The sequence below is a fragment of the Gadus morhua genome, chromosome 7, assembly GCF_902167405.1.
Source record: "Gadus morhua chromosome 7, gadMor3.0, whole genome shotgun sequence".
In the NCBI taxonomy this organism is placed as follows: Eukaryota; Metazoa; Chordata; class Actinopteri; order Gadiformes; family Gadidae; genus Gadus; species Gadus morhua.
This window is the reverse complement of record NC_044054.1, coordinates 18795450-18819349: the sequence shown is the minus strand read 5'-3', so window position 1 is coordinate 18819349 and position 23900 is coordinate 18795450. Positions and strand designations below refer to the sequence as shown.

Genomic DNA, 23900 nt, shown 5'->3' with positions numbered 1-23900 from the left:
GAGAGGTGTGCTGCTACAGTACGGGCCGCCACGGTACAGATGCTAGTGAGCCGGCACGCGCACACGCACGGCTACACAACCTGAGCTGGATGACGTATAGTTCATGCGACGACCATGGACATAATAAAGGCGACAAGCCTTCTTTCCCATTAAACGGTAAACATATATCCAAATAAGCAACAGACTCAGCAAAGTGCGCTCTGTTCTCTGTGTTGTTGTCCATTGTTGTTAAAACTCTGACTGGCGGCAGACTATATTATGGTTCATGCAGCGGACGCTTGGTGATGACGTATTACGACGTGATGACGTATGTACAAGAGCCTACCGTGGCCAGGCCAGATGGCCTAGTGCAGTGGTTCTCAAACTTTTTATACCGTGTACCACCACAGAAAATATTTGTCCCCCCAAGTACCACCATTATGACAGATGTTAATATTATTTATTTTTATAAAATATAACGTACAGTAGGGTAGGCCTGCGGCCATATTCACATTTATTCTTAAAAATAATATTATTCATTGTTAGCTGTTGTCAGCTGAACAAAGTGGTAGCACTTGAACAGACACAAGGAAACGCATACACTCACTGAAAGTGAGGACATGATCTAATTTTGATAGTATCAAAATGATAGTAAAAAAAAAATCGAATTCCTCTGCGTACCACTTGATAGCGCATCGCGTGCCAATAGTTTGAGAACCACTGGCCTAGTGTGAATGCAGGCAGGAGAACATTGGGGCCAGTTGAGCACGGTTAGGTGTGAAAATGGCCTAGCCCTAGTGTGAGTGTACCCTTTGAAGTCCCGAAACCAAATCCACAAAAATAATCAATGCCACACTATGGGCACAATGCAGCTGATGACAAACACTGCCCCGATAAACACCATTCTCCCCGTCTAGGTGCAATCATCCATTGTTTGTGCGCGCTATTCTTTGTGCAACACGTGTCCTCACCAGAGTGGCTCTCTTCACAATAGAGAGACGAGCGTGGCCACCGGGAGGCGACATCGACTGTTGTAACGAGCTGAAGTGGGATTTCAGCAGCCTCTTAAGGGCTATGCTTTTATTGCCCCCCCCCCCCCCCGAGTAATCAGCAGCAAATAGACGTGAACTCAGAAGCCCCAGGTAGTTAAAGTGTGTGTGTGTGTGTGTGTGTGTGTGTGTGTGTGTGTGTGTGTGTGTGTGTGTGTGTGTGTGTGTGTGTCTCTACACCAAGCTAAACGTATTAAGGCCTCATTTAAGTATACTACTCTACTACTACCCTCTTGGGCATGCTTAGAAGTGATAAGAAAAGCGGTGGTGTCTGTTATTTCTGTCTTTCTTCATTTGCAACAAACGCTGTGTTGACACCTGCTCCGACAACTCCTTTTGTCGTATTTCTTTTTACTAGCTTTCAATTGTTTGTTACGTCTTTTGATTTTATTCTGGCACAAACAGCTAATCGTGCACAGTTCTCTTTCTTGTCAAGGACGACACATAAACGCACATCACAGGCAGAGTATTCATAGAATGGTAATTGGTGGTTACAACAGCAGACACCAACGCCGCCAAGGCTGCAAGGGACTGAATAAATGTGTTGACAAAGTTGATGTGCCAGCCTGTTGATTGTATACTTCCAACACAGTTGGTTTTGAAATGCAAAACAAACATGGGACACAGCAGGAAGAATGTTTTTGCTGTGAACTTATGATTGAACTTATTAGCTGCTTTGTATTTAACCAAGAGAAGCCTTATGCCGCGTTGTTTATCACAATAACTGAAGTGGGAAATGCCTGGGAACCAGACTGGGCTTAAATTTGTCACAATTTTGTATTCAACATGTCCCTTGTTGGTTCATGAACAAGCCCCCAGCACTGAAAAACATAATTAAATCTGTGCACACAAGTTGCTTTTGTTATTCAAAGAAAATAATGAACACAAGAACCACAACAGTGATTATTCTCGCTGTTGTGATACCGTTATAATAACCACTAGTAATTCTTAAGTGTTCATGGAGGAAGTTTCTGATGAATTAATGATTAGTACTCATCCAATTAGAGAACTGTGTGTGTGTGAGTGAGTGAGTGAGTGAGCATGTGTGTTAGAAGTGTAGCAGTTAGCCTAGGCTTTACATCACGTGCACCTCTTGAGAAAACACATGCAATCGAAAAATGAATTTATTTCTGACCTTTCTGTAGTTGCTTTTACTGTACCCAGCCCCCAAGAATGTGTGGCTGCTATCCGCATCAAAGATCCTGCTGTTGTTGGGTTTCTCACTCCGTTTGCCTCAGTGGTGCTCATCTGATGCGTCCTCCTTAACACACATGCAACCAATTCCATCTAATTGGACCTTCTGATTGGCTCGGGCATATCTCGTTAACGTTTATTTTCCACTCTGCTACCTTGCAGACTCTAAGGTCAATGTTAAGTCCAGATCGATGGTAATTATTGGAGGGATCGTGGTAACCTCACAGGCCTCCCTCTTTGGCCGGCATGTTGCCCTCCATTAGCCGTTCAACAGACACTTGAATCTAAGTAGAAAAACAGTGAATTGAGATAGGTGCCATTACATTTCTTTACATTTTACATTCAGGTGGACTTTGCTGATGCTTTCATCCAAAGCGACTTACAACCATTCATTGACACTTTCACACACCGCAGCGGCTTAGCCAACCACGCAGGGCAACAGCCAGCGCGTCGGGAGCAGTCACACCTCGACGCTCAGCTAGGGGGAGCCGGGAATCAAACCAGCATCCTTCTGGTCGCCAGTCAACCCAATCTACCTCCTGAGCTATTGCCTGATGACCCTTGTAACTTGTTCCATGAACGAACAAAGATAATCTCAATTATGAAGGCCTTCAGGTAAACAGTGGACGTGGGTTGGGAATCTAACCCAGTAGCATTTGCCTGGGAGTCGTACACCGTATCAGCGTCCACTGCACTATCCTGAGAGTAGCGTATACTCGGCCACCTGGCTCCACCTCCTGCAGCTGATTGTAGAGAAGATGAACTGCTCACAGCGTTGCAAGGCGTCCATCTCTCGTTGCCGTCCACGACAGCTGTCCGCTTGACTTATTGAAAGGACAGCAACGGCTGGAACGTGGCCCGTGAGCATCAAAGCCCCCCGAGTCTCATTACGATGGATGTCATCATGAGGGGTGTCCAAGCTGGGTCGGGTCGGCCATTACAAGTGATTCTGAAGGTCATCGATGCCGCACTGCATTTCATTTGGTTTCATTGGAGGGCTTCTTTCCACTCAACAGGTCAAGCGAATACTATATTGGTTAGAGAATAAACGGTGCTGTGTGAATTTGCGATCTGTGAACCGTACAACTGTTCGGAAAATCTATAAAATAAGCATCTCAACCATTTCATGTCTAATTATGCTTCATATCTTGGTTTGCTTTTTTAAAACTATTTATTCCATAAGTGCAGGTGCTTTGTGAGTAAACCATTGGTTATCAGATAAATATCAGAAGGCAACTTGGGTACACCAGAAATATATACCTTTCCTTTCCACTTTGCTCATAGAAATCCATAAATGCGGAGCTCATTGAATACAGGAGCTTTCTTTCGTGTGGCAACAGCGCCCTCTGGTGTACGCAATGCTTTTGGGAAATTACCACGTTAAGGCCTTTTAACTAAAGTAGACTACATTGAATTGGGCTTTCGATTCATTTCAATCAGAGGGAGAGGTACAACTGTGCTCAAACTGTCAGGAAAATTATCTAGTTACCAAAATATAAAGGTCTGAATTCAAAGAAATAAAACACCACAACTGATGTTATTCAATATTTTTTGTTTTATTACAAAACAAATACAGTACACGTACAGTAACAAAGCTGTACACATGGAAAGTTCAGATCATCGTACGGCTGTTGTTTTAAAAAAAACGGACAAAAAGTGTATGACGTTCAGCAAAAGTATGACAAGGGTGGTCAAGAAAACAGACCGTTAAAAAAATACCTGTAATCCAATTTCTACAAACTATTACAAAGCGCACACGCATCACGCGTCTCAGAAACGACTCGCATGTATTCTTTCATTATTTACACGACATGGGCTTACACTCCCTCAGTGCTGACTGAGGAAGAACACTGCGCCGTACAGAGACCCACTGTAGTCCTCCACCTTCGTAGACCTAAAATGTACATTATGTACACCGAGGAAAGAGCAGTCCGAGTTCAGTGTGAACGGCAGGCCTGAGAGTCGAATGGGACGTGAAACCCCATGAGAGCTAGCGTGGAACTTTGATTGGCTGTTGCCACTGACCCTTTGTGGAGGAGGAGGGGATCTGAACCAGCAGCCGCGCTAGGCTGCGGGGGCTTGGTGGTGGATGGGGGAGGGGCTCCTTTTGCCTGACAGCCAGAGTCCCAGGTGCCGCCTGGAGCTACAGTCCCCTGAGGCTGGAGCTGATGATGTCCATGAAGGTGGCCTCCACACGGTAGCAGAGCTGAACGTCGGGGTCAGCGCGGCCCAGCTCCTCTGCCGTCCTCTGGGGTAGACTCAGCTTGGACGAGCCCCCCCCGGGGAGCAACACGTCCTGGGGCTTCTCCTTCAGGTACTGCAGTCCTGCGGGCCGGGGGACGGGGAAGACAGATGGGTGAGCGACATCAAAGCCTTGGATGAAGTCCAGGCCGTTGTTTGCCGTTACGAGCCTTCAGAATAAAAGTTCCTTGGCGGGCGATGACGCCGTTTAACGGCGCCAATGTCAATAATGGACACCTTCGAGACGGACTATGATGGATGACTCTAAACCAGGTCCTCAAGGTAAAATTCAAAGGCTCACATACTCTCTTCATTTCATTTATATTTTAAACCAATCTCACACGCTCTCAACAGCACCTGAAACTGAATTAAAGAACCCGTTCTATATGGCAGCTGGAACCGTTTGCATTTCAATGGAGTGGGAAATCCAGTATCGAGTTTCATAAGCCCATCATCACTGTTTTGTTCTCACTCTTTTTGGCACCTACCAATAGGAGGAGGAGGAGGAGGAGGAGGAGGAGGAGGAGGAGAGGGAAAGAAGAGGAGGAGGAGGTGTTAAGAGGAGGAGAGGGAAAGAGGAGGAGGAGGTTTTAAGAGAAGGAGAGGGAGAGGAGGAGGAGGTGTTAAGCGGAGAAAGAGGACGAGGAAGGGGGTAGGAGGAGGAAAAAGAAAGGGGGTAGGAGGAGGAGACAGGAGGAGGAGATAGGAAAAGGAGGTATGAGGAGGTAACAGGAGGGGGAAAATAGGAGGAGGAGAAGGAGGGGGAGGAGGACTCACGGGCGATGAGGGGGTCTATGTCCCGGGCCTTGGTGGCGACGTCCGAGGCGCAGACCTGCCCCACCTGCACCAGCAGGGCGGCCACGTCGTCGTAGAGCGGCGGGAAGGCCTGGCAGAAGGCCACCAGGCAGGGCAGCGTGGGCATGAAGAAGGAGAACCTCTTGGTGCGGGTCAGCACTGCAGGAGGGATGGGAGACATGCTCACATGAGGGCGCCTGCATGCAGAGACTCACCACAGCAATCGAGACGGTGCTGGTGAGGGGAACACAAGGGCCGCACTGGCCGCTTATGACCAGCAGGGGGCAGGGAAACGTAGACTAAGACGACGCCTTGGTTAATAACTGAAGACCGTTCCAGAACAATAAGTGCAGTGAGGACCGCACAGTGGTAAATATCTTGAGATCAGTTTAAATGAATACCGTTTGAAAAGATAACGAGGAGGTAGACATACTCCCAGAGACCACGACAAACGCTTTGGTCCAAGTCAATGGCAATACGATCCAGGGATCTCCCCAGGATTCAGTTTTTGCAGAACCCTGCAATATGAATCCTTCGGCGGTTAAAAGAGGAGAGAAGAGAGGAAGGGGGGGGCAGACCTGTGAGCAGGGTGCCCATGACACCGATGGCCAGGCGGGCGACACTCAGGGACTTGGGCAGCGCGTACTGGGTGCAGAGATAAGACAGCAGCTGGATGGCAAAGATCTAGGGACGGACGGACGGACGGACGGACGGACACACACACACACACACACACACACACATAGTTAAAGTTGACACGTTTCCTTCTTTCACTCTAAAAACAAAGAAAGGCCCTGGCACAGATGCCAATGTCTGCCGGCCAACTCAGAGTCAAAGAGGCACTGGTTGGTGGGGATGTTGGGGGCGGGGGGGGGGGTTCACCTGCTTCTCCAGCTGGGGCTGGGCCAGCAGCTCTGGGATGAAGTCCAGGCAGATATGGATGGAGGGGATGCCAGCCACGGTGAGGGGCAGCAGAGCTTGAGGGTAACCCTGGAGGGAGACACGCCACACATCCACAGCCAAGAGGGGGGAGGAGTTAGCAGACGGGGACGAGATAAGTGGCCGGCGAACCGACTCCGGCGAACCGACCCTGTCGAGCGCTCCTTTTAGCTCGGAGAAAGGGAACGGGGGGGGGGGGGGGGGGGGGGGGGGCGTCTTGGCCAAGCGAGCGGGTGGCACAGCGAGAAAGACGATAAACATTGAACTGTACTCAGTTAAATCAAACCAGTGTCAAATGAGAAGTAGATCTGCCAAAACACACTCCCAGTAGTTTTGCCAAGAGTGAGTTTATTCATAGTAGTATCCGAGTAGACATAAGCCAGCTTTGAGTACAATACAAGTGTCGTCCCCCATTGGGGAGAACGGGTAAATAGAATCAGCCTGTGCACATGCTACGAGACGCCCGGTCCTGACCTGGAAGTGGACCAGCTTGGCGATGTTGGGGTCAGCGATGAACATCTGATGCAGCGAGCAGCAGATGAGGCACTGCACCTCGCGCAGGTCGCTGAGCAGGCCTCCCTCGGGCTCCGCCTCCTCGGGGCCCCTCCGGCCCCCCGCGCCGCGGAGCAGGCCCTCGGCCGGGCTCCCCGGCTGCAGCTGCTGCTGCTCCTCCGAGGAGGGCATGCACACCTCCAGCAGGATCTGCACCGCGGCGCTGTCCTGGGGGCAACACGCACGCACAGCCAGGCTTATTAATAAGGCACAGAGAGGGCTCTTCATAAGCAGCACGCGCACACAGTAAGGCCCTTTGATGTCAACGCAATTAATTATAATTGCTCATATTATATTAACTTCTTATACCAATATTATTTAAATTAATGAATAATACGAGAACGTAAAATACGAAACATCATATAATATAAAATATGTAATACAAAAAAATGCATTCAAACAAATACAATTATTTTTATTTGAATAACTAATCTGTTCATTCATTCTCAAAAAAGGGATCGGGTTAGGTTTAAACCCGCAGAGGAGAAGGTATGCCGAGGGCAGCCGTCCCATTGGCCGGCGTTCCCGGGAGGCGGGGCTCACCTGCGCGGCCAGCAGGGCGTTCTTCAGCTCCTCGCGGGTCACCTCGGGGGAGTCGGGCTGGCCGGCCAGGCCCAGGCTGGACACCGTCTGGTTCTGCCGCTCGAAGTCGGCCGTCTCCTTCAGGTGGCAGTGCAGGAAGGCCTTGGACGCCAGCAGGTAGCCGTTGAGCATGTGCAGGATGATGTCGATCAGAGGGGGGCATCTGAGGGGGGGGGGGGGGGGGGAGGGAGGCGCTACAGTTAACACCCGTCATCCTTCACCTTGCGTCCCATTCATCACAGATCAGTCTGAATATTTGATCTAAAAATAAAGCGGGGTAAATCACCCCGTACGGCTCGACTTATCTCCCTGAAACGAAGGCCGTGGCGTGACCGAACCGCCTCAGACACCTCATAATCAGGACGGCTTTGCACAACGCTAACCATGATGAATGTTCAGGGAGGCGGAAGGAGACACCGCGTGGGTCGTACACTAAGACAAAACTAACAAATGACCCAACGCCATCGTCTGAGAGGCCCGCTCAGAGGGAGTGTGGAGTACTCTATCCTTTGTGCAAACAGCCGGCCCCGGGCCCGCAGGGTGGGTGTGTGGGTGAGGTCCGACGGCGGGTGAGGGGCGTGGCGCGGTGGTGGTGGTGGTGGTGGTGTACCTGTAGACGCGGTGGTCGCAGCGCAGCACCACCAGGGGGTCGACCATCAGGTCGTTCTGCGTGTAGGTCTGCCGCCGCAGCAGCTTGGCCGGGGGCTGCAGCGCGTTCACCGTCATCACCCACAACCTGACGCACACACGCACAGACACACGCACACGCAGAGACACACGCACACACACACACACAGACACACACACAGAGACACACACACACACACACAGAGACACACGCACACACACGCAGAGACACGCACACACACGCAGAGACACACGCAGAGACACACACAGAGACACACACACACACACAGAGACACACACACACACACACACAGACACACGCACACACGCAGAGACACACGCACACACGCAGAGACACACACACACACACAGACACACGCACACACGCAGAGACACACACACACACACACAGAGACACACGCACACACACACGCAGAGACACGCACACACACACAGAGACACACGCAGAGACAGACACACACAGAGAGACACGCACACACGCAGAGACACACACACACACAAAATGAAGTATAAAATATTAAAAAAAATGCTAATGGACTTCCTTTAACTGCAGCCATGCTGGTTTAATTTGGCTCCAACTGTTTCTGAGGTGAGCTAAAATAAAATATATTTCATCGAAAAATGGGTTATGTTTGCTATTAAAAACGGAATGGGCACCGTGGGTCGGTGCAAACATTTGTTGTAATTTTAAAAATCCCGAGATTCATAGTTAGTTATTGACAAGATGAGCTGCTTCAGACTTTAATAGACCCAGGTGGGAAATATTGCAGTCAACTTTAAAGCTTTTTAAATGTTCAGCAATTGTGTAGGCCGGTGATAACGATTAGACGATTAGACCCCCCCTACAATACCCTAATCATGAGTACTTTTGGCTAACTATATACACATAAATGATCCATACTTAAATGAGACAACCACCCAACAGGATTTTGTTAATGAAAGCGGACAAATCTGCCTAAAAAATAAGAAACAAAGTCCACACGCACACCAACTGCAAAGGAAAGCCGAATCCCATTCGGCTGCCCCTAGCTCCAGCTGAAGCTACAATAGGAGTGGAGGCCAGGAGTCAGGGTCTGAGTTGTGCCCACTACAATGACTTCCCTCACCTACAGTACATCCGCCTCCATCCCACTCCACCTTAGCCCTAACCCCTTGCTCAACACCACTTCTTCTACCCTTTCTCTCTCTTATGTGGATCGATAGACACCTTGCCTTTGGTAGGCTGTTCCTCCCTGAACCTGTGCGAAATATCTCTCTCTCTCTCTCTCTCTCTCTCTCTCTCTCTCTCTCTCTCTCTCTCTCTCTCTCTCTCTCTCTCTCTCTCTCTCTCTCTCTCTCTCTCTCTCTCTCTCTCTCTCTCTCTCTCTCTCTCTCTCTCTCTCTCTCTCCCTCTCTCTCCCTCTCTCTCTCTCCCTCCCTCCCTCCCTCCCTCTCCCTCTCCCTCCCTCCCTCCCTCGTAGTAATCTTCATCGACCGCTGATGGAAGCCTCATTTTCAAACCCATTAACCGTCCTTTCCTAACATCTCCACAGAGGCCCCAAGGCTTTGTGACCACCGGTCAGGGTGCCGTGCTTAACCTGATATTAGAGGATATTCAATAATCAGGCCAACCGTCCACCAAAAGGGAAACGCCATTCAATACCATTCATGTGATTTTTCCCTCTCTCTTTTTTCCTGTTTGGGCCAGAGGACTTCAAATGAGCGGCAGCGTGATTAATCATCTACGGGGCCAGGACTGAAAATAACCATGATTTATATCTCAGCTCGGTGGTGTGATTTCATCCGCGGATAATGACATTATTTGGTTTAAAGTGTAATCCGAGAGGATAGGACTGGCACTGTTGCCGAGAAACTTCAGAGAACTCTTAATCAAAGTGACTAATGTGTGCATGAACATCAATGTTCACACCGCCTCGTATTCCCTTTTCCCTAAAAACCCTGATATATCCATCCAAGAATGCATCGAAAAAGGAACAAGCTCCAGGCCGCTCCTGGCTCTCCATGCTTGATCATTCTTTTTCAAAAGCATTTACAATACAAGTAAACAAAAAACAATAAAACAATTCTGGCTAAATAAATATCCATTTAACTGTTAGAATAACACAAAGTGCAGCACTTTCCAACAGAGAAGCGTGTCCTTTGTGTTCCACCGCCCCTGTTCACGGGCCCAGGGTCAGGTAGTTACCGGCGGGGCATGACGGTGTTCAGGCCCACCCACAGCTTGTTGAGGGTCTGCAGGACGCGGCGCGGCACGGCCGGCTCCAGCAGCAGGCACATGCTGGTGGTCAGGGCCTCGGCGTAGGGGATCAGGTCCCCCGGGGAGAGCAGGGTCAGCTGCTCCAGGACCCGCATCAGCCGGGGCCCGCTGGACGGGAGCATCTGGAAGGCTGCGGGTCAGGAGAGTGGATTAGGGGATTGGGGTCGGCTTAGCTCAGGTGGTAGAGCAGTTGTCTTGTAACTGAATGGTTGCTAGTTCGATCCCCAGCTCCTCCTAGCTGAGTGTTGATGTGTCCCTGAGCAAGACACTCAACCCTAACTGCTCCTGACGGGCTGGCTGTCGCCTTGCATGGTGGGGTCTGCCGTCGGTGGGTCAATGTGTGTATTAACCGATGTAAGTCGCTTTGGATAAAAGAGTCTGCTAAATGCCCAAATTGTAAAATTTTAATTGGATTATGGACACGCGTTTGGCAAGAGTTTATTTTGGGTAGCAATCGTATAACACTCTTCTTAGCAACAATAAAACAAAACAGATCTTGCATTTTGTATCCATCTATTTTAAACTCATCTGCGGTGAACAAGCTGTCCGGAGACGATTCTACACACACCACTGACACTGAATTCTAGCTGAGCGGTCAACTCGAAACAACAACAACAACAACAACACAGAACCGAAGTTGTCCCGGACTCTAAACAGGCGGCCTACCGTCGTGCAGCTGTCCCGGGGTGTATCTGCAGGTGTTGCTGGTGAGCATCAGCCGCCGCAGCAGGGGCAGAGTACCCGTCACCTCCTCCTCACACACCCAGTCCTCCACCAGACACAGGTGGGGGTAGTTGGTGGCCAGCAGCCGCAGCAGGGCGGAGTGCAGCCCTGTGGGTGGAGACGCCGCGGTGAAGCAGTGGGATACTTTTGCGGGGGGGATTTGTGGGAGCCGGTTGAGGGGGAGTTGGCAGTAAGCTTCACAAACAGGGATGATAACCCACAGAGCTCCCTTCTGGAGAGCAGGGTAGTCTAGAATAGTGGTTAGGGTGTTTGACTCTGCGGTGAAAGGTACTGGGTGCGATCCCTAATGTCTATTAAGGATTAATGTACACACAACTAAAGTGTAGCCATCCTTGATCAAGATGCTTAAGCCCAACCTGCTCCGCAAATAGCTGTATCTATCTTTGAGTCGTTTTTTGATGAAGAACCAATAGACCAAATAGTCCAATGAATACACTGGGGTAACGTCCAGCCACACCGGTACGTCCCACTGGTTTGTATGGGCTCTGGAACGCACCATTAGCCCTGTGGTCCCCTACCTCCCAGCTCCTGCTGCAGCTTCTGGGCCTGGGTCACCAGGTACTTGATGGGGATGTGGTCCATGAGGGCCGCCGAGTAGGACTTGGGCTTCTTCTGCATCAAGGCTACAGGAGGGCAGACATTCAGACAGACGGACAGACGGGTGGGTGAGAGCCCTGGTGGTGCGGAGTGAGGAATGAAGGGGAGCTGACAGACTGCCAACGGTGGAGGTGATTTCTCATCGACGCGGGTTCATTAGCGCCGCTGATGGGCGTCATTACTCCTTCCCTGGGAGGCGGCGGGAGCTCTCGGGTAAACACGGCAATTAGCGAAGAGGAAGGGCACAAACACGCACTTAGGTTTGGCCTAATGAAGGACGAGGAGAAGGGGAGCGGGGGGGGGGGGGGGGGGGGGGGGGGGGGGTGGCGTCGTGTCGCGGGAGAGAGTGGAACAGCACTCACGCTCCGGCTAAGTACGTCCCTCCTCGATGGCTTGTGAAAGGACATCGGATGAACCAAACAAAGTACAAAAGTGAACCGCAAACACTCTGCTCACCGACAGCTGTCGGAGTCGGTGAGCTGGCCGTGCCTTTGCTGCGGCATTGTGAGAAGGGGAGAGAGAGGGAGAGGGAGTGAGAGGGAGGCATGGGGAGGGCGGCCAAGGAGCTAAACAGTAGGCTCCCCCAGTGAGTGCCACTTCCTACAGCTTTACAGAGGACAAAAGCTGTCACCGCCGCCCCCTCCTCCCACTGCTCCCGCCAAACGGGCTCGCACGAACACACACATAATCCAGCATGAGGAGGAGGAGGAGGAGGAGGAGGAGGAAGGAGGCAGAAGGGGGCAAGTTGACTTGGACATGAGAAAGGAGAGTTGAAAGAGAGTGAGTGAGTGGGTGAGTGTGTTGGCAGTGGGGGGGGGGGGGGTCCTGGTGCTCACCCAGTTGCTTGGTGCTTGCCAGAAGGCTCTCCTCGTAGGAGAGGATGTAGTAGAGGATGAGGAGCTGGGGGGTGAGGGAGTGACGCTGGCGCTGGCCTCGCCCACCTTCCCCGTGCTGAGGGACAGACAGACAGAAACGGGGGGGAAGAAAGAAAGAAAGAAAGAAAGAAAGAAAGAAAGAAAGAAAGAAAGAAAGAAAGAAAGAGAGAGAAAGAGAGAGAGAGAGAGAGAGAGAGAGAGACAGAGGGAGACAGAGAGAGAGAGAGAGAGGAAAGCAAGATCAACATTATAGGGTTGACCGGCTTTTCTGGGCATTGCAGGGATCATCCGGTCAACAGCACAGTAAAGAACAACTACATTTATCCACATGATGCGTTTCTTTGCGGGTTGAAAAGTGGAGAGAACCGGGTGAAGCAGATGTCAAAATAAAAAGGGCCTTTTCAAGTCCAACCGTTCTTAAGCCCCTTTCTCTAAAGGGCTTAAAACGGTAAGTCTGCAATTCAAGGCTCTAGATAACTGCGCCGAGGAAAAGAACCAGCAGATTAAACGCCGCAAAGCTCAAGGAACAATTCCCAGGAATGGCTAACCCCGGCATCCTGTTCAAATTGGACGTAATCAGATCATGGGGATTCAATTCAACAGACTCTCCTTATATCTTATTAGGAAGTCAATAAACACTCAAGAGGCAGCAGACACCACCTGCCTAATAGAGCGGGCGCTGGGAGGGCCACTGCACACCATGAATCTTAAGTTAACGTCCCTGGATGAGGATCGGTTCCCTGGACCCTAGCCAGAGTCACACTTACCGGGATTGGATAACAAACGTCTGGCCGCCCCGTTTGTAATCTGAAAACACAGAGGGTGCTGCTGGCACGTGGAGATCAGCACACGTCAGCTCCTATCGCTTCTATATTGCTGCTGTTACAGTAGTATTTCTTTATTGGGCAGATGTCTCTATTCAGGAAGGGATGTTTAGGGAAAGTGAATGAGGCACATGAACATTTAGGAGCTTTCAGTGGTGAGGCATCTCGCTCATGGATGCCTATCGGTTGGGGGAGCAGACACTGGGGATTGAATCCAGTGAGCTTGAGGTGGAAGTCGATCACCTTAGCTGCCATACTATCCAGTCCTGTGTATTCGACTCACCCCCGTGGTGCTCTGGAAGACGCAGAGGATCTCCTGCTCCGTGATTGGCTGGTTGGTGGCCTCCGGGTTGGTCTTGGAGGCCGGCGTGAGGATGGAGTTGACGTAGGCGTCGATGAGGGGCAGCAGCTGCGTGTGCAGCGGGGTGGTGGTCTCACACAGCTGGCGGTAGATCCAGTCCTGGCACCCAACACACACACACACACACACACACACACACACACACACACCTCATTTGGCTTACTCAAAGTCATTCAGCAAATCATAATTTGACGATTGAATACACTCATGGGGTAACAATCCGAGCACTCTGCAATTCAAATTCAAAGCATTGCTCACCGGATGAGGCCCTTTACCATCACTGGGTATTTCACACACATCCACAGATGTGGACGCGGGCTGCTTACCTTGATGGAGACTTTGTGCTTGGTGAAGGCGCGACTGCGCAGCAGCTGGTAGATGCAGTGGATGGGCAGGAAGCCTTGGATGGTGGAGCTCAGGTTGTTGGTCACCGCCACACGTACCGCGTGAGCAGTCACCACCTGATGTACAGTGAGGGAGGGAGGGGGTGAGTGAGTGAGTGAGTGAGTGAGTGAGTGAGTGAGTGAGTGAGTGAGTGAGTGAGTGAGTGGGTGAGTGAGTGAGTGAGTGAGTGAGTGAGTGAGTGAGTGAGTGAGTGAGTGAGTGAGTGAGTGAGTGAGGGGGGGAGTGAGTGAGTGAGTGAGTGAGTGAGTGAGTGAGTGAGTGAGTGAGTGAGTGAGTGAGTGAGTGAGTGATAGGGAAGAGACCGGGGATAACCAGACCAACTACGGTGTTACGGTGAAACGACAGATGTTACTTACAAAGAGGTTGAACTAATTTACCGGTGAAGGGCTAAGCCGGTGAATTGGGGGAATTGCTTGCGCACCTGTTCTGTGAATATTTCCTGAGTGAAGATGGTCTTCATCTTGCTGAGAGAGCTGGGCTTGATGACGATCTATGAGGGGAGAAAAACAAGAAGACAACAAGGCTGTAGAGATCATCCACAGAGCGGACCACCCGGTAGAAAGCCCTCCCGCGCGCTGGCGTTTCCAGCCGCGCCGTCATATCCACATTTCAGAAAAAATAACTAATTCCAGGCGGCAGGCCCAGGGCTGGATTGATGAACTGCCCCCAGGGGGAGCGGCGGCAAACCAGAGGGGGGGTTCTGGCCCCGGAATCCAATTACATTCCACATTTTGGAGGAGAGGAAACACACACAGGCAGGGGCGGAACTACTTAGCACAGGCGCGCAGCAAAACAACGGCGCACTTAATAACTAATAAAACCCGCCGAAATGAGCACGGGGTCCACGACGGGGGCCGGGGTTGGTAACACGCTGCGTGCGCGCCGGGTGCACGTGTGTTCGGGGCGCAGTGCACGTGTTGCTGCACAACAGCGTGCTGCAGTGGAGGAAGAGGAGGAGGGTGGAGGGAAGAGGAGGAGGAGGAGGAGGAGGAGGAAGGGAGACACTGACCGGGCCAAGCAGACTCAAGTATTGATTACTGCCATACCTTCATCCCCAACGTGGAGCACACCAGCTCGATGATGGAGCTCAGCTGGTTGCTATGGAAGTACATGGCAACGAGCAAGAGCATCTCTCCGAACGAGGCGGCGACGCCCGCGGCGCTGAGAAGAGAGAGAGCGAGCGAGAGAGAGCGAGAGAGAGAGCAAGAGAGGACAAGGAGGATGAGGACACAAATGAGCACCCGCAATAAAACACAAAATAAATGAGATGAAAGAGCCTCTAATCCTACGTCTAAGAGAGGCTGCCACTTAACCAAAGTCATTAGGTCGCGAGTGGTGGGCGCCCGCACCCGCCTGCACACGCTCTAATCTCCCCGATCCGCCAGCCGGCCCCTTTAACGACGATGGCCAACTGTGTGTTTGTTCACTGCCCTAGCGGAGGACAGATTTACCATCGCCAGGGGACACATGTTTTCCTCGCGCGAGGACACGCAATCGGACATATGTCCCGGCACACGCGTGCGCGCACACACACACACACACACGCGGGCGGGCGGACACAAACCCACGCACACAGTGGGAATATGCATACGCCTGATGAAAGGCTAATTTACAGATTAAGAAAGGTAAGTGCTCTGCATTTCAATGGAAATTCCTCATCAGCCGTCATTATAAAGTATGGGTTGAATGTCAGCGACCCCAGCGTAAGACTCCAAGGAGTATTCAAACAAACACGAGCCACCTGACCTCCCCACCCGCACCCCAGCACTCCCGGCCTGCTTTAATGAAGCCCTTTCAATTAAGCTATTCATCTCAGAAGCCTTTTCAAAACCGCTCGCAATAAAGCCGAACACAGGGAAGGTCAGCACGGAGAATAACAACGTTCATATTGAGGGGAGGACTGTTTGTCATGTTGGACAGCAAAAAGATTGGAAGCAAACAGGTGCTTTGCTGGGCGTACATAGTGAGCAAAACAGAATCCTACATTAGACTTGTTGCATTATGGGATGTTATAGAATATATTTAAAAAAAAGGACATATTTTAGTCATCACATTTAAATAATTATGGCATATTGCATATAAATCATGCATGAAATGCCTGAACAAGTGTTTAAGCACTGACAGCAATTCAATTATAGATGTCTAGCCAACACATCAAAAACAACTCCTATTTAAGAGACTGGTTAGCATGCTACTGTTGGCAGGGGTCGTGGCCAAGCATGCATATCCTCACTCTGCATCCCGCTGTGCCTGGTCTCCACCAACTCGTTTTATTATGCATGGCTGCTTAACCACATCCTATGATGTGCGATCAGCAGTGAGTCCAAGTCGTCTGTACGGGACTTCCTCATTTATATATCAAAGTAAATCACACCGGAAGGGATGGAGTTTTGATCCCGTACCTCTCAAAGTATTCCTCCTCTTTGATCATCCAGCTGAGCCACATCACCATCAGCTGCTCCTGCTCTGGGGTGCTAAAACACGCGCACGAACACACACACACACACACACACACACACACACACACACACACACACACACACACACACACACACACACACACACACACACACACACACACACACACACACACACACACACACAGCACAGGAAGGTGTTGGAAGCCAAAGTGTGCAGCCAGCTTGGCAGGAATCCCACATTGGCCGGATGTCAAGGCACCCGACCATGGGACTCGATGTGAGTCTACTAAACTCAAAATAACAGAGCGGTGGTGGTGGTGGAGGTGGAGGTGGGGGCGGGGGCAGCGTACCTGACCAGCATGGGGAAGGCCAGCAGCTTGCAGAAGGAGAGGGAGACGAAGCGCACGCCAGCAGGGGTCGCTGGGGGCCTGCTGGTCATCAGCTGGAGGAGCTGCTCAGCCTCTTCGTCGGTCGGCCTGGGAGGAGCGAGCACGCGCGCACACACACACACACACACACACACACACACACACACACACACACACACACACACACACACACACACACACACACACACACACACACACACACACACACACACACACACACACACAGGCCAACACACACATACCGAACACACACAGAGTTCAGTGGCTCCTCATCTATCAATTTCCAGCCAGCGACTGGGTTATGATTGCCCACCCCTGGTCTTCCTGCAGGCATTGAGTCACAACATGTTATTCTAAAAGACAGCTGCTCCTTAAAAAATAAAAGCGCAAGGAGTCTTCCAAACTGTTGCGTGGGTCGGTTCCATCAAGCTCATTCAAATGGTTCCTGACATTTATTTTTTCAAGCAAGGGCAAAACTGTAGTTCTACAATTGGGTATATTTGGCCGACAGACATTTCCGTACCTTTTATTCAGGATATATTTGTACCTACAGAAACCATTTTGGTAACTGTATATATTAAGTACCTGTATATATACACTTACATTTCGGGTTCACAGACGGAATTCTTTTTTCGTGACCCGTATATATTTTGTACATTTCGAGATTTCACACGGAATACATATTCTTTGCCTGCGTACATCTCATACATTTCAAGTTTATCGGCAGAATAACACTTGGCCCTACACACTACAGGGTTGCCCGCAGAAAATGAGTTGGTTACGGTGGTGGGGTTGGCCGTCAGATCGGGGGTGGGGGGGGTTACTGTCTGACCGGGGGGGGGGGGGGAATGCACTATTTTACAGGGGGACCATTTATGCTTAATATCATACAGGTCGTTAGACTGTTGCCATGCAGCCTGTTCGATGCACAGAGAGTGCATGTAAACGTTTTCTTTATTTTTTGGGGTTGTCGTAGTTAAGGCAGCAGGGGGTGTGCTGCTTGGGTCGCTTAAGCCTAAAATGTAAAGTGCTGTGGGAACCCCTGCAACTACCCTCACACTGTTCGGTTCTAGTTGTCGGACAGGGGGGTGTACCTGAGGCCGGCGATGCCCATCAGGGCGCAGTAGAGGCGGAGCAGGGCGCTGGCCTTCACCACGTGCTCCTCCCGCAGGCCCGAGTACCCGGGGCCGGGCTCCTCGTCCATGCTGCCCGCCTCGTCCGGCTGCCGGGCGCTGCGGGAGCGTGGCAGGATGGCCACCAGCTCCAGCAGCAGCTGCCGGCGCATCTGCCACAGCACCGAGCTGCTCTCACGCTTCCGCTGCAGGGAGAGACACGCCCGGAGACACAACGGGTGGACGAGGACGGCAGGGCACAAAGGATAGACGCTGGGTTAAGCCACAAAAAGGACGTGCTACTTGATCAGAGGGAGGTATCAAATTCTATGGACGCATTGTGATGCCCTCGGTTTTTCTAGCAGGCTGGAATCACACACGCACAAACACACGGTAAATGGACAGGCGGGGGATGCAGCATCAACAGCCTATTTATTGATCGGTTATTGCAGGTTGATTGCCCGTTACCCTCGGAGGAGGCGGGCAGTTACAGCAGCTCTTATTTTTCCCCCGGCTTGTTATGCTCTGTTTGTTTAGCGCTACACTGTGATGCAGCGTGCAACGGTGGAGCTTCACTGCAGGGAGGAATACGGCGGCGTCTTATCTTTAAACACAGTGGGTGGAGCGTACCTGCTGGCCATTGCGGATGAACATGCTGAACCAGGTGCGCACTTTGCTGTGGGTGCCCAGCAGCAGGCCGCTGATGTAGGCCACCAGGGGGCTGACCGCTTCGTCCGCCGTGTCCAGCTTGTAGTCCAGGGTGAGGGCCACGCCCAGGCCTGGGAGGTGGCACTCCTCCACCTGGAGGACACGCACACACACACACAGGACTCAGTGAGCTGGACACACACCTATCATCGGGAGAACAGTGGTTTTATTTATTTTTATTTTTTACACGCACACACACACTCTCCGCCCTAACGGAGTTAGGGTGGAGTGTGTGTGTGTGTGTGTGTGTGTGTGTGTGTGTGTGTGTGTGTGTGTGTGTGTGTGTGTGTGTGTGTGTGTGTCCTCTTAGAAGTGATTAAATGGGAAGTAGACTGTGGACTGACCACCATGGCTCTGATGTTGAGGGCCTCCGAGGGGTTCATCTGGCACAGCTGTCTCAGGGCCTCGGTCCGCCGCCGTCCCCCCTGGCTCTCCTCGTCCTGGAGCTCCCCGTTCTTGATCAGGCCTCGGCAGACTGGAGGGGGAAAGACAACGATGCTTCCTCTTAGACTGAGGTCCCAATACAGCCTACCTAGCCACTACAAGCACAGGACAGACTATGATGGGTAATAAGCTTGACTGTATAGACGGGACTTATGGTTATAAAGATTTCCATGTGGTGTGACGCGTTTATAGTTATTATCGAAGCCCTGAAAGAATGCTCTGCCATGTGAAATAATGGAAATACTCCGTTACCCTGTTGACAAAGGCTGCTTTTCAAATGGTCACGGAGACCTGATTCAATCATGCACGACTTCAGTTTAAGATTATGAATTAAGATCATTTTGATTAGGGTTCTGCAATGTATTAAGACATATTTAGTTGCATCGGAATTAGATATACAGAAACTCAGTAGCACGCTACATCACATGATTCTAGATCAGTTCCACATTTAGCCTTTTTTCATTTATCGTGTGATCTGTGCCTTTGGGATCGGAAATTTGTATGCACTCTGCATTAAGTGCCATAGGGCCTCATAGCCTTCAATCTCATGGCATAATGTGGAAAGAACGATGGCTCACTTAACTGGCCTGCAAATAATGTTCAACAACGCCAAGAAGATAGCCTTGCCCAGAGCATGACTTATTCAGTTCTCTGCGGCACGGATTAAAACTGTATAAGATTGCATTTTCATATATGATACTTTTTGATAATATGCACCATGACAACTGGTAGATTGCATGAGATGGTTATTCGTCAAGCTAAATAAATAAACACATCACGTTGTTGAAGAAAAAGTCAGATGCATCTGAATTAAAAAAAAACTGGCCTCTTCCAGAAACAGAGTTAATATATTTCAATGATCTCTTGGCTGCGATGCAACGCACAAAATAATAAGCAGTTGAATACTGAGTGGTGACCCTCAGTGAGATAATAATGCACCACTAAATCAACGCAATCAATTTCTTGTTAATGTGTCCTACAAAACAGACAGAACTGGTCTTGTGTGTCTTGACTAAACAATAATTAAACCTCATCAGTTTAATCATAAATCTGTAGCATTGACTGGGATAACAGCAAGGCCTTGCATTAAAAAATAACAAGAGTAAGAAGTGGTGAACACATTGAGTAAAGGAGCAGAGGAACGACAACGTAAAGGCGCATAAAGCATGGCTAATGGCGTTTTCATTGGCACTTTTGGCCGTCCCGTGCCGCAGTGTACCGCGCTGAATTACATTTCCACTACCTGTTTAAACACACCAAACTGTGACGCGCATGAGCTGGACCATCTCCGAGGTCGGCCCGAAGTGACCGACCCGCCTCCAAGTGCGCTGCGGAGGTCAGCCCTTGTTGCTGTTTGGAGCGAGAAGTTGTGTCTCAAATTGTAGGAATATAGACCTATAAAAGTCCAATAAACTGTGTGTCCTTGTGTCTGAGACACATCAACATGCACAAAGAGCATTGCTAGGGTTCTCAACAGCTTGATTCGACATCATTTGTTTGTTCCTATAAGCCTTATGAAGGGTAATGAATTATGGTAGTTTAATAGAAGCGAACCGCTGTGATGAAGGTTTAATAGAAGCGTACCAGGGTGATGTTTGTTTGAAAATGTGCTCTTGCAAAACAAAATATCTGGTTGAAATAGGACAGGTTTCTTTAAGATCAGTCTTGGTCTCAAGACTGGACGTTGGACGATATATCAAACCATTAGATCGCTGATATAGAGCGAGCCGTGCCAGTATAGTATAATGGAAATACACCATACGAGTGCAACATGGCCATTTTGGATCCTTCTCCTGAGGTGACCTAAGATCCAACTAAGTGCACCAACACATACGATGCTCCTCGTATCCCCTAGCCCTGAGTGGGAGGTGCCGGGCCGGCCTGTTCCCGGAGATGCCGACGTACCTTCATTGAAGCTGTCGGGGACGTTGGCCACCAGCAGACAGAGAAACCAGTCGCCATTACGGACGTGAAGAAGAGCCTCCGCCACGTCCACGATGGGTAGCAGGGATGGCAGTTCTGGGGAGATCAGTGCAGCGAAAAGAATATAAGAATTATATTGGGTCCTAAATCAACATGAAATGACCCGAAAATGAGCCCTGTTGTTTCAGATATTAGAAACACATCATTCAGAACAATGTCGATATGAATCACGGTAGAGGGACTTTATATAACTAGGCGTTCATTACAATACTTAGAATAATCATATTGTCACAAATAAGTCATGCTTTGGAGTACAATAACAGATGATTGATCTTATTTTTCTAGAATAAAGATATTTATCTTATATCTTCCCCACATCCCTACTGTGCACCAGAAGGACTAAGTGAACTCTAGTATACACTGAATGTACCTGCTTGGAGGATACAGAGTACATCTGCAACCTCTTCCAAGTAGACGGGGCTTTCAAACAGTTCCGACGACTTCAGGAAAAACTCTCCGTTGGAGTCTACCACCTGCACAACAACACAGAAGATACATCAATATATAAATGGAGCAATAAATTCACCTTACTTCTGAAACTAATAATATTTGAAAACTCATAACATTTTCCCTGTCATAGACAGGGCTCCAACCTTAGCACACTCTGCCTTCATGTGTGACCAAAAACAGAATATAAAAAATAATAATAAATATTTATTATTCAAAATATATGTAGATCATTGCTGTTCAATCTGTTCCAAAATGTATTCGTGGCCCCATGCATTTTATTGTGTGCCACTAACATTTTACCCACATACAAACACAAAAAAAAGTAACTGGTAACAGAATGACGTACAGTTTTAGTTTGACCTTATCTTCATTCATTTAATTCTAGTGAACCTTAGATCAAGTTGTACCTTATTCATGATGGCCAGCAATTCACTGAGGGCCAGGCGCAGTCTTCTGAGCGGGTCACTGTGTTCAAACTCCAAGGTGAGGCCGTGCTGAAGCTGGGAGACCAGGATGCTCTCAGCATTTGAGCCGCCAGCCTTGTGTCTTTTGGAAGAAAACATTGGTATTCAACCTTAGAGCATTTAGCAGACGCTTTTATCCAAAGCGACTTACAATAATTACTTTTGTCAGAAGAAAGAGAAACAATACATCACTGTTGGTACAGTAAAGATGTGCCAAATGCCAAGGATACCAAGAATCCCCCCCATTCTTCAAAATGTATTATTCAGGTTTACTCACTTGGGGTTACAAGAGAGTAATAGATAGCCAATATGACCACTGTTAAGGAGAGTTTAACTGAAAATCATATTTATTATTCATTTACTATTTAGCAGGGACTTTTTTCTGAACAGATTTTGTTTTCATCATAACACAAACACACTGACCAAAAGGTGAAAAGGAAAGCTCTTAAAACATCTTATGCTGCATAAATTAAATGTCCTGTAGCCAAACAAACACCATCTCTAGCATAAACCTCCTGACCTCTGGCAGACAGAGGGAGGAGAGATGGGTCTGAACTTGTAGGCTATGTTTGAGCCCTTTAGGCAGTGAGAGTGGTCATCCTTATGGTAAGTTCACCTGAGCTGCTGTTCCTTCCTTGCATCCTGCTCCAGGGCATGGAAGTCAACAGACAACAGTGCTACGATGGAGTTGACAGCCTCCACACCAGAAAGCAGTCGGAGGATGAGCTTCTTATCCTGGGCCCAAGCCTGGCTCTGGTCGGCCGGAGCACACAGAGCCATTCGAACCAAGCAGGGTAACAGTAGCCTGAGTTCTGGGTCACTCAGAGCGGCCAAGCGCACCACGTCCACCTTCTGCATGGCTTCGAAGGCATATGGGCTGACAAACTGCAGCCCCGTGCTGTCAGACATCTCTGTAGGAGTTTAAAGCCTTGAGGGAAGCATTAACACAACATGATGTGGTCAGGGTGGGACGTGATGCATTTCTTGGGAGTATTTACTGAATGAAACGTAGCTGGACTACAACACGTTAGGATTTTAGTATACAACTCTGATCATTAATTGTATGAACCCTAACCCTGCGACAGTGCTGTTTGACTATATCTTAATTTCATACAAGAAACCTTGAAATAAATTAATAGTGTAAGCATTCACCAATGCTCTGTGTGCTAGCGTCGTACTACTGCAGCCCAATATTAACAGATAGCTATCACTAAGGTCTAAATAAAGGCTAAAAGTTAAGATGATGTGTATTGAGTTCACTTAAATGCAAGTTATCTTAACACAAATCAGTTATAGCCATCCTTAGTTCTAAAACTAACTTGAGTTTACCGGTACCTGGCGATAGCTTGACAACATTAGCTCTGACTAGCATACTTCGCTCCTTATTGACATGCATTATCATTTGAAGCTAACGTTAGCAAAAGGGTAGCGTTAGCAACCACAGGCTAGCGCTGCCAATAATGGCATGTCAAACCGCTAGGGTTGTCCATAACTTTCATTTTTCATTGGGCTCTGCATAACCGGACAGTAAAATGGAAATTGTTTTCTTACCGAGGTTATGAAGGTGTGCTATAACCGTACAGCTTTTAAAATGAATAGGAGGCCTTTAGACCTCGGGTTCGGGTTGAGCGCTGACACCCTGCCGGTGCGCCTCAAGTCCTGCACAGCCACTGACACTAAAGCCGTGGTAATTCCATGCAGAGAAAGAAAATGAAAAATCTCATTCGTAAAAGGGTCCTAGTATTTTGCAATGTCTGAATCCCGATCTTGCGTGTTACCTAAAGCAAGTTTATGTATTTAAGGTTGCATGGAATTCAGATAAAAGTGTATTTCTCCCCAACGTGCTACGCCAGGGCAGTGAGCGATATGAATGACTAGAGGCGCAGAA

At 49.4% G+C, this 23900-nt stretch overlaps 1 protein-coding gene across 3 annotated transcripts; it reads right to left on the bottom strand.

The window, feature by feature from the left end:
• Positions 1-3754: 3754 nt before the first annotated feature.
• Positions 3755-23900, bottom strand: ints2 (integrator complex subunit 2). Of its 3 annotated transcripts, none has more exons than XM_030361965.1 (25): positions 23564-23900; positions 22629-22940; positions 21956-22094; positions 21469-21571; positions 21021-21134; positions 19016-19146; positions 18594-18764; positions 17946-18169; positions 16813-16938; positions 16445-16516; positions 15089-15203; positions 14464-14532; positions 13964-14098; positions 13560-13736; positions 12414-12528; positions 11499-11603; positions 10903-11067; positions 10165-10366; positions 7942-8067; positions 7293-7494; positions 6672-6917; positions 6141-6248; positions 5837-5942; positions 5241-5417; positions 4366-4547 (listed from the first exon to the last, which is right to left on the bottom strand). In XM_030361965.1, the coding sequence occupies exons 2-25, from the start codon at positions 22919-22921 to the stop codon at positions 4366-4368; spliced, it is 3603 nt and encodes a 1200-aa protein (XP_030217825.1). In that variant the 5' UTR covers positions 22922-22940; positions 23564-23900. The 3 variants fall into 3 exon arrangements, with proteins under 3 accessions (XP_030217824.1, XP_030217825.1, XP_030217826.1); XM_030361966.1 differs by lacking the exon at positions 23564-23900 and adding an exon at positions 23348-23429; XM_030361964.1 differs by lacking the exon at positions 23564-23900 and having other exon boundaries at positions 3755-4547; positions 22629-22921.

What these genes read in the sequence shown, in the direction of transcription:
- ints2 (XM_030361965.1), bottom strand. Translation starts at nt 22,921, where the DNA reads ATGTCTGACAGCACGGGGCTGCAGTTTGTCAGCCCATATGCCTTCGAA. An exon ending in CCCCGACAGCTTCAATGAAG is followed by an intron (nt 19,147 to 21,020) that starts GTACGTCGGCAT and finishes TTCCCCCTCCAG; the next exon opens with TCTGCCGAGGCCTGATCAAG. An exon ending in AACACCGTCATGCCCCGCCG is followed by an intron (nt 8,068 to 10,164) that starts GTAACTACCTGA and finishes TGTGTGCGTCAG; the next exon opens with GTTGTGGGTGATGACGGTGA.